General features: G+C 37.9%; 3 protein-coding genes across 4 annotated transcripts; 1 reads left to right on the top strand and 2 right to left on the bottom strand.

The window, feature by feature from the left end:
- Positions 1 to 874: 874 nt before the first annotated feature.
- Positions 875 to 7,037, top strand: LOC141840289 (uncharacterized). 2 transcript variants are annotated; one of them, XM_074728230.1, is made up of 9 exons: positions 875 to 1,061; positions 1,153 to 1,237; positions 2,462 to 2,523; positions 2,631 to 2,906; positions 4,249 to 4,306; positions 4,448 to 4,572; positions 5,435 to 5,497; positions 5,667 to 5,791; positions 6,736 to 7,037. In XM_074728230.1, the coding sequence occupies exons 2-9, from the start codon at positions 1,180 to 1,182 to the stop codon at positions 6,878 to 6,880; spliced, it is 912 nt and encodes a 303-aa protein (XP_074584331.1). In that variant the 5' UTR covers positions 875 to 1,061; positions 1,153 to 1,179; the 3' UTR covers positions 6,881 to 7,037. The 2 variants fall into 2 exon arrangements, with proteins under 2 accessions (XP_074584331.1, XP_074584330.1); XM_074728229.1 differs by having other exon boundaries at positions 2,450 to 2,523.
- Positions 7,038 to 8,139: 1,102 nt separating this feature from the next.
- LOC141839191 (peptide methionine sulfoxide reductase-like) lies at positions 8,140 to 9,673 on the bottom strand. The gene is made up of 2 exons (XM_074726884.1): positions 9,286 to 9,673; positions 8,140 to 8,668 (listed from the first exon to the last, which is right to left on the bottom strand). Exons 1-2 carry the CDS (start codon positions 9,625 to 9,627, stop codon positions 8,417 to 8,419), a joined length of 594 nt encoding a protein of 197 aa, XP_074582985.1. The 5' UTR covers positions 9,628 to 9,673; the 3' UTR covers positions 8,140 to 8,416.
- A 1,069-nt stretch (positions 9,674 to 10,742) lies between these two features.
- LOC141842360 (uncharacterized) lies at positions 10,743 to 11,338 on the bottom strand. Its single transcript, XM_074730571.1, has one exon. It carries the CDS (start codon positions 11,246 to 11,248, stop codon positions 10,829 to 10,831), a length of 420 nt encoding a protein of 139 aa, XP_074586672.1. The 5' UTR covers positions 11,249 to 11,338; the 3' UTR covers positions 10,743 to 10,828.
- Positions 11,339 to 11,808: the final 470 nt, after the last annotated feature.

Here is an 11,808-nt window from a genome sequence, read left to right as displayed (position 1 = left end):
AGGAAGAAAAGAGAAAGGGTTTAATAGAGAAGCTTTTTTGTGCATCCATGCGTACATATATCTATAGCAAAATTGAGAGTTATATAAGCGAAGGTGAAAGAGTGATGAAGACTTATCCTATCCTTAATTAAGGAAAATATCCGGTTCCAGGGATCTTGTCAGAAGATACATCCCATCTGTATGAGGAAGGTGTCTTATCATCCGATGAGGAAAGTGTCTCATCAGTATTATAATAGTGACAAGTCATGTCATTAATCATTATACTGATCATTATGTCACATGCAAAAAAAAATCGAAATTTTTGTCCTGCAAGGGCGGCACAACCAGCCGAGAGAGTGAGGCAAGGTTGGCAAAGTGTGAAACAGGAAATTAGGAAATAAGGTCTGAGTCAAGATAGGACCGGGTCGAAACATACCGAGTGGAGCCCCAAAGTCGGGGCTCGGCATCGGATACCTATTTTAGCAAGTCTGCCCATCACAATTAAATATAACACGATTTTACCGCGATGGATCAGGGAGGTCGATTGTTAGTATTTTTTAAAATTTATTTTAATAATCAATAAAACAATTTTATGGAACTAAATCGATAATTTTACGAAAAAAATCTGAATTAAGTATCGACAAAAATATTTCCAATGGTTCTCAATTATTCATGTCCATACATCTTATTTTGATAATTGAAATTTTATTGAAATATTTTTAAAAAATATTATAGAAATGTAGTCGAGCGAAGGAGAGGTGTTGAAACGGCAATAAGGGGTGCAATTGGTAATTTACAAATTTTGGCGTGCCTCCTAGTAAACTGCCAATCTGTCATGGGAGCGGTGAGGGTATATGTGCAAGAAGCCACTGCCACCCTCTCCGATGACCACAAATATCTCACCGGCTCGCGTTCATTCCACCGCCGTTCGCCGTTGCCACTGCTATTTGGTCGCGAACAGTCGACGATTACGCTTTTCCCAAGTTGCGATCTCAACCCTCAACGCCTGTCTCCTGATGCGGGAAGCGAGCGCCTTTCCTCTCCCGAGATCGAGCCGCCATCGGCCTTCCCCCTCTCCGAAGGTGCGACGATTTTGTTCTTGTCGCTTCCTAATTGTTAAATTAACTCCTAAAAATCGTGTCTTGCTGCCATATCATCATGCCTCTGCCATAGAAACAATAAGCGAAAGGTGTTTTTCATATGTTGACGGCATGCGGGATTTCTTGTTCGAGTTACCATCTCTTGTTCAGTTCTGGAGGTTGGTAGTCCTCTCGCGCTTATCTTCTTCTTGTTTATTCCCCCCTCTTCCTCCCCTTACCTTTTATGGGTTATTGGAGGGCAATGCAACTAGATTTAAATATTTAAGAGAAAATTTACGAAGATATTGGTCAGGGTTTATATTTCATGAAGAATTTCATTTTTATGCTTTTTCATTTTGGATTCAATGTTTTAGAGATGTTATTTGCCGTCCTGATTTGTAAATCCTTGTCGCACTGCTCCTTTCACTAGACCAGTTACTGTTAGGTTTGTATAACTTAAGTTATTACATTTTGATTTGGCAAACAACTTAATCCAAATATCCAATCATAAGGATTCAGTGATACGAGAATATGTGGGTCTCGAAAACAACAGTGCAGTAACAGAGTTGTTCAGAAGAAAATGAGAAGTAAATCAAGAACTTAGTATTCTAAATTTAGCATTAATTAGCTGTGATTCAGTATCCATTTTCTATTTCTGTGCGAGATGCAGTGTAGCAGAAAATAGTAATTTGCATAGGAACCATTCTTTAGAAACAAGAGAACTACCGCTGAAAATGTAAGGCTAGCCTGTTAGAAGATACTATATATTTTGTGCACCAGGAAGCTTCGTGATGCCATCGAAACTACCATATGTCATGAAGACTAGAGTAGCAAATTGGTTTGTGCAACTACTGTTGGTGGACAGCTAGATTCTTTTTTTTTCAGGAAATTTGACACTGGTAGCAACCATTAATATAATTCAAAGGCAACCAAAGTGGGAAAAGGTTTATGATACTTTATATGAGTAAGAGAAAATATAACCAAGATAAATCCTAGACTTTTAGCTATCATTTTGTAACAAATTGATATGATTGTGAATTGTGATAACTAAAATACTAAAAATAATTTGTACACTGTATGAAATAATAAATTTTATGAATGTATAGTATAAACTTTAAACATCCAAAAAACCAGGAAATTTTTCTAGCAAATCTGTCAAACAACTACTGTATGATAGCAATTCAATCTCTATTTACTGTGAACTTTATTAGACTCCTCAAAGAATTCACTACATGCTAATTTCATAAGGAAGAAGTTAACTCAAGCGATTAAAAAAAATCTTTTAGTTTACATAACTTGCATAATAATTCAAGTGTTTCTCTCATCAATTACCTTATTGTTTTAATTTTATCTGTTAATGGGAGTTGGATTTGCTTCCATACATGGAAGAGACTTATTGACAGGTAGGAAGTGTCTTCCTGGCCTGTTTCCTGGAACAAAGTTTCTGTCGACTAGTATATGCTGTGTAAGTACCACCTGTGTTTTATTTGCATTGGCAGTTTACACTTTTGGGTAAGCATTTTCATCATTTGTTAGGCTAATCTAAACACGGTTCTTGTGAAAATTACGTAGGGCCATGGGCTACAACTGAAAGTTTTTGCGTCAGGGAAATCTGAAAAGAAATTGAGAAAAGGTGGGAAATCTTCCAAGGCGTTTCCAAGAAAAGAACTGCCTGTGAAAGAACTTACAAAAATATCAAATGAGGTACATTTAGATGATAAAGCAAATTTTAGCCCCAGCACCGAAGTGTTTGCGGATAAATATCCTAGCCCTAGGAGAGGTCAAGTGCTTCAAGCTTGCATTGGTACATCATGCTTGCTACTTGCTCTAGGTGCAATTATTCGGCAGGTCAGTTTATTTTCTCAGTTTAGATTGTGCTATAAATGAATTATTCAAATAGAAAAAACTAAGAAGATACATAATTTTGTTATGGATTCTCCTTGATTACATCTCATGTTAGCACGGTGCAAAGAACCAGCAGTTTTACCAAGCTCCATGTTGACCATGGACATGTGTTAAGAGTTAGCTTATCAAGTAAATTTCTATTCTGTTTTATCTTCAAGTTGAATTGTGTATAAATGTGTTGATAGTTTTATATTGAGATGGAGAGAGAGAGGGATTGTCACCAAGTCAGAGAAACCCATTCCACAGTTTGACCAAACTTCTGACCAGGAGCAAGGTGGCTTGTAGCCAGGCATGATTTTTGTATGAAATATGGGGTGGAGCACTCCTGCATTAAAATTTTGGGATGGAAGCATTTTAGTTCCTGTGGGTGAGTAGTTGTGCCTACATAGTTAGGGGTTTCTCCTCCAAGTGGTCCATGGGATTCAACTTCGTCTCTTTCACTGAGCAAGCTGCAATCTTCAAGGCGCTGGCCAACCAGCACACTTTAGATGGTAGACTACTTTGGGTTAGTCTTGCTTGGAAGGGGAAGGCTAAGAGCCACCCTGCCTATGGGGCACGTCATTGGACTTCCACTTCCACCACATGGCTTGCTCGATCCTGTGCTCAGATGATTTCCGGCAGTTCGTTAGGCACACGAAAACATTCTGAATTAGGGCTTCTTCTCTAGATGGTTGTAAATCTCACAGAAATGCATCAATGTGGTACCACTGCCTATGTTGCCAGGGACACGAGGTCATTCCACCGCAAGATGGCTGGTTAAGGTGAAACAGATATAAAAAAATGCTGCACTTTTATACAAGCTTGGCTTCATAGTTTGTGGTACCAGCTTTCCACAATTATCTTTGGTAGGGGCCCTCATCCAGCTGATCTACTTTGGCTCAAATTTCTGTGGCTATGGAGGATCTGAATGCGGGATGATGCCTAGGCTCAAGATTCTGCGCTCACTGCATTACATTGCATCCAGAAACATAATTTGCTACATTCTCTTGAGTCAGAAATCTGCTGCACTAGCTTCTTATCTCTTTTTCCCCCCCACAACTATTTCTTGACTCTATAATCTGCCTGAGTCAATCTATCCTGCAATAGCCTATGTATTCTGGTTTATATCGGTGACTTTTGTAAGATGTATTATGGTTTATATCAGTGAGTTCTGTAAGCTATATTAGTTTAAATCTATAACATTGATTGAACAACCTGCTCTCTCAAATTCTTTTTTCAAAAAGAAAATTCTTGAGATATTTTTTCATGTTAAAATGACACATACTTTCTGTTTTCTTGTATTCAGTTAACCCATCTTGCACCTGCAGAAGGATGGGCATTAGTCAACCCATCAGAATTATCATGTAAGTGTTTGACACTCCATTTCAATACATAGCAGCAAAATTCACATGGCATATTCAATAAATTACTTTGTCGAAAACTTGTTGATTGCGACAAGGATTTCACTTCATTTTTTTCTTTATGGCTGTCTGGCTTCACTGCAGTTGATTTTGAGATGTGGCATCTTGAATTGATCTTGGCACTTGTAGTACTGATATCATCTAGCCGATATATTCTATTGAAGACATGGCCAGACTTTTCAAAATCAAGTGAAGCTGCGAATCAGCAAGTATGGTTGGTTTTTAGAAAAAATTCTAGGATTCATTCTTTATCATTATACAATATTCAACATTATGTTGTTTAGGACAAAAGATCATTATATCCCGTAAAGTTTACCTATCTTTTCTGAACACCCTGGAGTTTCATTATTGTTAAAATTCCCCATTGTAGTTTTTTGCTTCACAGGTGCCTCTAGATCTTTTTACAAAATCCGATCCTTTAGCCCCTACCTTGACTATGATTTTGTAAAATATAAGGAGGAAAAGTGGCACTTCACAAAAAGAAAAATGAAACTCAGAGGCATTTTGCAATGAAAGTTAAACTTTGGGAGGCATTATACCAAATTAGAGACTCGGGAAGTTTTGCAGTTTTTACTGAGGAGCTGTGCCAAATTGAATAGGAGTTTATTTTCTGCTAGTGTTGCTGCAGTTTTGTGTGGCTTCTCTTGCTGTTTGATCTGTTTCCTTCTGATGGCATTGGTCTTGTAGTGGTAGTAGATTGGATTTCTCCCGGCTTCTAATGAAACTGTGGTGAACTGTTGTTCAGTCTTTTGGACTTTTGGTTTAAAAAAAAAAATGAAATTCTAGAGAAATTTTGCAAGAGTGTAGACTTTCTGTGATAAAATGAAATTCTACCTATTCTTTATCTGGTTTTTGTCTGGGGATGTAAACCTTGCATGATTAACATAGATAAACTTTTGCATTCAAAAAAAGTCTAGATATCTTTTTCCAAATTATTCAGATTCATTTCAACCATTCTCATTTCTATCATCTGGAGACAGAGAAAACTAAGAAGTTTTATTGCAATATAGGAACAAAAGGTTAAGACCTTGTCCATTTGAACATGATTTAAATTATTCATTTGTTTTTCAGATCCTCAGTTCACTTGAGCCTTTGGATTATGTTCTGGTGGCATTTTTGCCTGGAATTAGTGAGGTAATGAACTGCTGCTTCAAGTTCTTTCTATACAGTTTGGTGCACTTAATACTGTAATTTACCTCCTGGCTTGAATGCTTGTTTGCCCCTATGTTGTGTGTTATTGTCATTCGAATTTTCACTCTTGTTTCTGTATGCTTCTTCTACTCACCTATAAATATTATTTCAGGAGTTCCTTTTCCGTGGGGCATTGCTGCCACTGATTGGGCTTAACTGGATGAGTTCTCTGCTAGTTGGAGCTATTTTTGGAGTTCTTCATCTAGGCAGTGGAAGGAGATATTCATATGCAATCTGGTAAGTATCTCGAATACAATTGCTAAAAATCTAGCTTTAAAGTTCTTCTAGAACTCTTGCTAAATAAAAACAACATTTTGGTACCTCGTTCACAATATCTTCCAGTAAAAGGTTTAATCTTCAGAGAATCTAGATAGAACATTGAGATACTGGTGCTGGCAGGTTCTTTCTTCTTCTTCCTTTTACAAGGGAAAGAAGGGTGAATGAACAAGTTCATTTCACAAGGAAACGGTAAAAATGAAGCTTTGTAGTACAGCCAAGGGTTGTGTGTATTTGATAAGATGGGGAAGAAAGGAAAGGGAGAGGAGAAGAGTAAATATAGGACATTTTCATCCTCCCCTTGTTTAAAATGGCTAAGATACCCTTGATCGTTCCTACTCCTTCTCCAAAGGTGTATTATAAACATTTAAACTATTGATTCCATCCATCCTTCCTCGCCGGGCCTTTTTTGGCTGGACTCCAAATTCACCAAAATGGAGGAGTCAGGATCGCAAAAGATCTCCATTATTTTTCATAATGTAGCATGTAAACTAGTGAAGGACCTTATTTTTGAACTCTTAGATTTGCTGTGTCGCTCTGCTATCCGCGTCAAGTAGATCACCGACCCTTGCACACCTCACACCCTATCGTCACGAATGCTATTATCCGTGCAGGAAAACATGGCAGTGCAATATAATTCTTGCCTTCATATAATTCTTGAGGACCTTGGCTAAGATATTAACTGAGATATGCCAACGCAACTTAGTATTAATTAGATCTGAAACAGTTGGACTTTCGAATGAAAAACAATTGAGACTCTTGACTTTGTATCGTTGTATATCAATTTATGAGCAGCTGGTCCATTGAGAAGCAGACATTTTGGATGTTTTTATGTCCACAAAATTTGCTTTGTAAACGTCTTTGCTGCTATAGAACTAACCTCTTATGGATTCTCATTCATTCAGGGCAACATTTGTTGGCTTTGCCTATGGCCTCGCAGCGATTATTTCCTCGAGCATCATCGTTCCTATGGCATCACACTCGTTGAACAACCTTGTAGGCAGCCTTCTATGGCGCATCACATCCGTTTCAAAGAAACAAGATGAATGATTCTGCAAAACATCTTACAAAATGAATGTCACATTCATGGTCCCTTTTGTTTTATGAACTCCAATGTATTTATTTCTGATATAGAGTGGCATACATGCCGTTTGTGGTTGTACAGGCATTCATCATGGTTACCTAAACTAAGTTAATCTTCAAACAATTTCATTTCATTTCATAGTAAGTCAATCTTTAAACAATTTCATATATATAGAAATGCTTTTGGCGAGAGAATTTGCATTTCATGTTCATCCCTCTTTTTGTTGGAATCACATATATATAAATCAACAAGTACAATTGCATAGTAATAGAGAAAGATTTCTGAAAATTTAACCCATGCATAAGCCGAAGTTTATAGTTCTATAACAAATATAAGCTTTTGTATGGATTTAATTTCAATGATGAAATTATTGTAGATGCAAAATATGGTTCCGTTCACGCCAAACACTCCTCATAATTTAATACTTGTATTAAATCCTCACTCCTCGCCGAGAGGTGTGCTATTTTAATATTAACATAGTATGTTTCGATACAAAATTAAAGAAATAAAATTATAAGACACACATTGTTTGCTTTAATACACATTCACTCTCTAGTATAGTGATCTTTCCTACATGTTCATATCATATGATACATATATAGAATGTTAATATATTTGACAAAAAAAAAAGTGATTATTGATTATGATGTGCTCAAAATAAGAACATTATTAACTAGTGGTCATTATCATTCACACGAGAGTGAGTCAATCCATTAGTAAAAGAAGAGTATTAACTTGTGATCATTCTCATTCACACAAGAGAGTGAGTAGCGATGTAAAAGAGGACAAGAACCGTTTTGCAGAGCTACCAGCTTTAACAATCCACTTGTTGATGTCATAATCTTTAAGCTTCACACATCAAGTTCATCTCTAACAGTATCACACTTCTCCATCACCGGCATTGCCAGGTCAAGACAAAGATCTCACAACAAACTTCCTGTCAACAGGAATCTCTCCACACTGTTGCAGAAGCCCAGTGAGGAGCTTATATAAACCCTTCTCCCTTACTGCATGCACCAACTCCGGCGCATACACTAGCGAAGAATGGGCAAGGCACTATTCTTGTTCGCGGCTGCGATGTCAATGGCCTTGAGGCAAGGTAAGGGCATCCTCTTCAGCGAGGAGGACCTCGCGACGGAGGAGAGCCTATGGGACTTGTATGAGAGATGGCAGAGTCACCATGGTGTGGCTCAAAGCCACTATGAGAAGCACCTACGCTTTGATATCTTCAAGGAGAATGCCAAGTATATTCATGAGTCCAACAAGATGGAGAAGAGCTATGCCCTGAGCTTAAATAAGTTTGCAGACATGACAAGGGACGAGTTCAGGAGCACCTATGCTTACCCTTATGTAGCTAAACAAAACAAATGTGACCTTCAAAAGGTATCTAACATATAGCTTCGAATTCAAAGATAGCAATCCATCAGGACCAATTCTATAGGATGATATTGGTAAAAAAAAAAAAACAAACCAAACCAAACTTAACCATTCCATGTTGATCATCAACCGTAGCATTTAATCGGGTTATCGCACCCTTTTCTAGCAGATTGCTTTGCTCGTCCTTTACCACCCTTCTCCAAGTACTGTTGATGGTATTCTTCTGCTCTGTAAAACTTCTTTGCTGGAAGAATCTCTGTCACAATCTTATTCTCCAGTTCCGTTTGTTTTTGCTCCAAAGATTCCCTTGCAAATTTAGCTTGCTCCTCATTGTAGTAATATATCCCTGATCGATACTGGGTGCCTACATCCAATCCCTGCCAAAACAGTACATCATTACCAGATACTCGATCCTCAAGTGCTTGTGTGAATCTGATGCATTGCCTATGATTAAGACATTAGTTTCTTTTAGATGTCAGCCTCATTTGGGCACAATCTATTGAGATGACAAAGTTGAAGACCAACTAGAACTAGTGCTGAGTTCAATTAATTAGCAAACAAAATAGTTATATATATGAAACAGTGATCCAATTAAGTTCTACAAAAACCTGTCAAAATCGAGACATCTTCCAAATGTATGGTTAAGGGAAAGGAACAAATGCATGATTGAATTGGTATAACTTAATATAAACTAACATTTTCTCTCAAATCAGGTTGATATATTCTTTCCGATCAATTGATTAAACATTTATTTGCTTTATAGTCCCGAATAGTGTGAGAATCGGTTGCCGTAAATGGTGATCCTTGCAGTGTACAATGAGTTGTCAAGGATTTACTCACCTAGACCCTTCCAGATGCTAAAAAAAGGGGGAAAGAATCAATTTTGGTGTTTAGGAGAGGCTCGTTCTAATTCGATTGTTCTCCTCTATAGATAGAACAAATGATAGAACTACGTCAAAACAGAGGGCGAAAAATTAGTCGAGATGAGAAGCACCTGGCGATTGAGCGTGGTGGCATCATGGCGAGACCAGAAAAGGGCGAGGAGGTTGGAGTACGGGCAGACCACCGGGTCGAATTGGAGGCGGACCACTTCGGCGTGGCCGGTGTTGCCGCTGCAGACGTCGTTGTAGGTGGGATCGGGAAGGTGGCCCTGGGAGTAACCCACATCGGTCTTGACCACGCCCTCCAAGCGCTGGAAGGCGAGTTCCACGCTCCAGAAGCATCCCGCCGCGAACTGCGCCATTTCCAGCCCGGGCTGCGCCGGCGCGTCCACGTCCGGCTCCAAGGCCTGGTTCGCCGCCGCTTGATCAGCCATCGTCGTAGCCCTTCCGCCCATCCTTTCTCCAGACGCGAGGCGGCGGCAGGATTACTTGGAATGTTTGTTATTTTGGACTGGTCGATCTTTTTTATTAGGGTTTCAAAGATCCAAAAAAAGCTAACATTTTGGGGGAGAAAATTACATTTGCCCCCAATACTTTAATAACTTTCTTGAAATGCCCCATTATTTCAAACTTGTCGTGTGTCCTTGGATGCAAACGATTCTTTTTAAAAAAATATTTAATTCATATTTAAAATTATTAAATTCGAATTGAATTTAAATATATTCAATAATTTTTTAATTGAATTTAAATTTATAATATTTTATTCAATTATTTACAAGTCACACACAAATAGAACTCGACTTAAATTCTAATTATTTTTATATAATTTTAATTTAAAATATATTCAAATTAAAATGTTAATAACTCGAATTGAATTGAAATTTAAGTCATTTTAAATTATAATTCGATTATATTTAAATTAAAATTTGAACAATTTAAATTAAACTTAAATTTGATCTAAAATTATTTATATTTATGAATGAATTTAAATATCATATATATATATATATATATATATATATTAATTTTAAATACTAATATTTTCATATTATTAGATTTGAGCTAGGAGTTTTGATTTGTTGGCAACGCAACGTGTTTATCACAGTCATGCTTGATGCACGTGATACGTGATAGTGGGCCTAGGAGTGCTTTATAGTAACTTCAGTGTTTTCTTTTAGTTGAGAATGAACAAGGTTTCTTTCTTTTGTTGGCAAAGTAAGGGCGCAAATAAGTCAAATCAAATCAAATTTGATAATATTTAAATTTATTTAATAAAATAATCAAATTAAATTAAATCAAATTTAAAATAAAATAAGTTATTAAAATAATTGTTTTAAATAATAAGTTACTTTTAAAAACTATTTTTTATCAAAAATATATATATAAAAAGAAATCACTAATGCACTATAAATCCATCGATCTTTATTGTAATAGACCCTATTAATAATTAAATTAAGTAATCAATTTTATTTTGCAACAAGCTCAAATATGTGGAAATTCAGTGAAACATGCCACAAGATACATCCTCTCTTTATTAATTCCATATCATAAACAAAACACTAATTAAGATACACACTCTCTTTATTAATTCCATACCTTAATTCTTAATTAAAACAACTAGACAAATTAATCGAGCTTTAGGGTGCTTTTTATTAATTAAGAGCTGACTTTGGCATAGAAGTTGTAGTAATACCAAGCCGCGAAGGCCAGGCCGAGGGCCAGAAGAGGGAGGAGGAGGGGCCCGGCCGGAGACGCCTCCGCCGGCTTCCCCTGCTGCGACTGCGACAGCATGGGCCCGAAGAAGGGCTTGCTCGGCCCTGAGGCGTGTCCCTCCACCGCGCCGATCAAGTAGCTCTGCAGCATGCTGGTGGCCGTGGAGCTGTGGCCCACCTCGTCGAAGGCCTCCGAAGCGTCTCCGCCGGCTGCAGCTGCGTTGAGGATGGCTTCCTCTCCCCCTGGGTGTTCCTCCATGAACGCAGTCACGTCGTAAACCTTTCCGTGGATGGACAGCCAGCAGTCTTTCTTGGAGGCGTGGAGGGAGATCTCGGCGGCGGAGTACGCCTTCGAGGACGCCATGGGAGTTAGCGAGAGGTGGAAGGAAGCAGAGGAGAAAACAGAGAGTCTCTTGTTGCGGTGGGTGGGCGGTGGGTGGTGGTGGTAGCTGCACCTGCACCGGCAAAGGCGAAGGGATCTGGTGGCGAAGAGGGTCGCTATTATACAGACGATCGGGAAGCACACGGTCAACGTTTTCAGTTGACTTTCTCGAGAAAAAAAAATTGATCAAAATTCAAAGATTTCCACATTTTTTAAGCACTTCTTTGAAAAGCACCGTCTATATTTGATATTTACCAAAGCATGTCTTTTACTAAAATTGCACCACTTGGAGAAGTTTTAAGGTGTTTTTAGTAAATACAAAATATGAAGGGGTCTCATGAGTTTATTTGAATAATACATTAATGCTTACAAAGTCAGCAAGCCACTGGATTTGACTGGAAATTATGTTCTAGATACTGAAAAATATATTGCAAGTGAGAAACAACGATCTCAAATCTAATCTGACTTTGACTACTATTTATTTATGTTCTGTCTCTCTCAACTTAAATTGTGGAAATTACTAATCTTCTATGGCCATCTAC

This window comes from Curcuma longa, chromosome 11 (assembly GCF_044706935.1).
Source record: "Curcuma longa cultivar G26 ecotype Majalengka, Jawa Barat chromosome 11, ITB_CL_G26_1.1, whole genome shotgun sequence".
Classification (NCBI taxonomy): domain Eukaryota; kingdom Viridiplantae; phylum Streptophyta; class Magnoliopsida; order Zingiberales; family Zingiberaceae; genus Curcuma; species Curcuma longa.
This window is presented reverse-complemented; position numbering and strand designations above follow the sequence as displayed.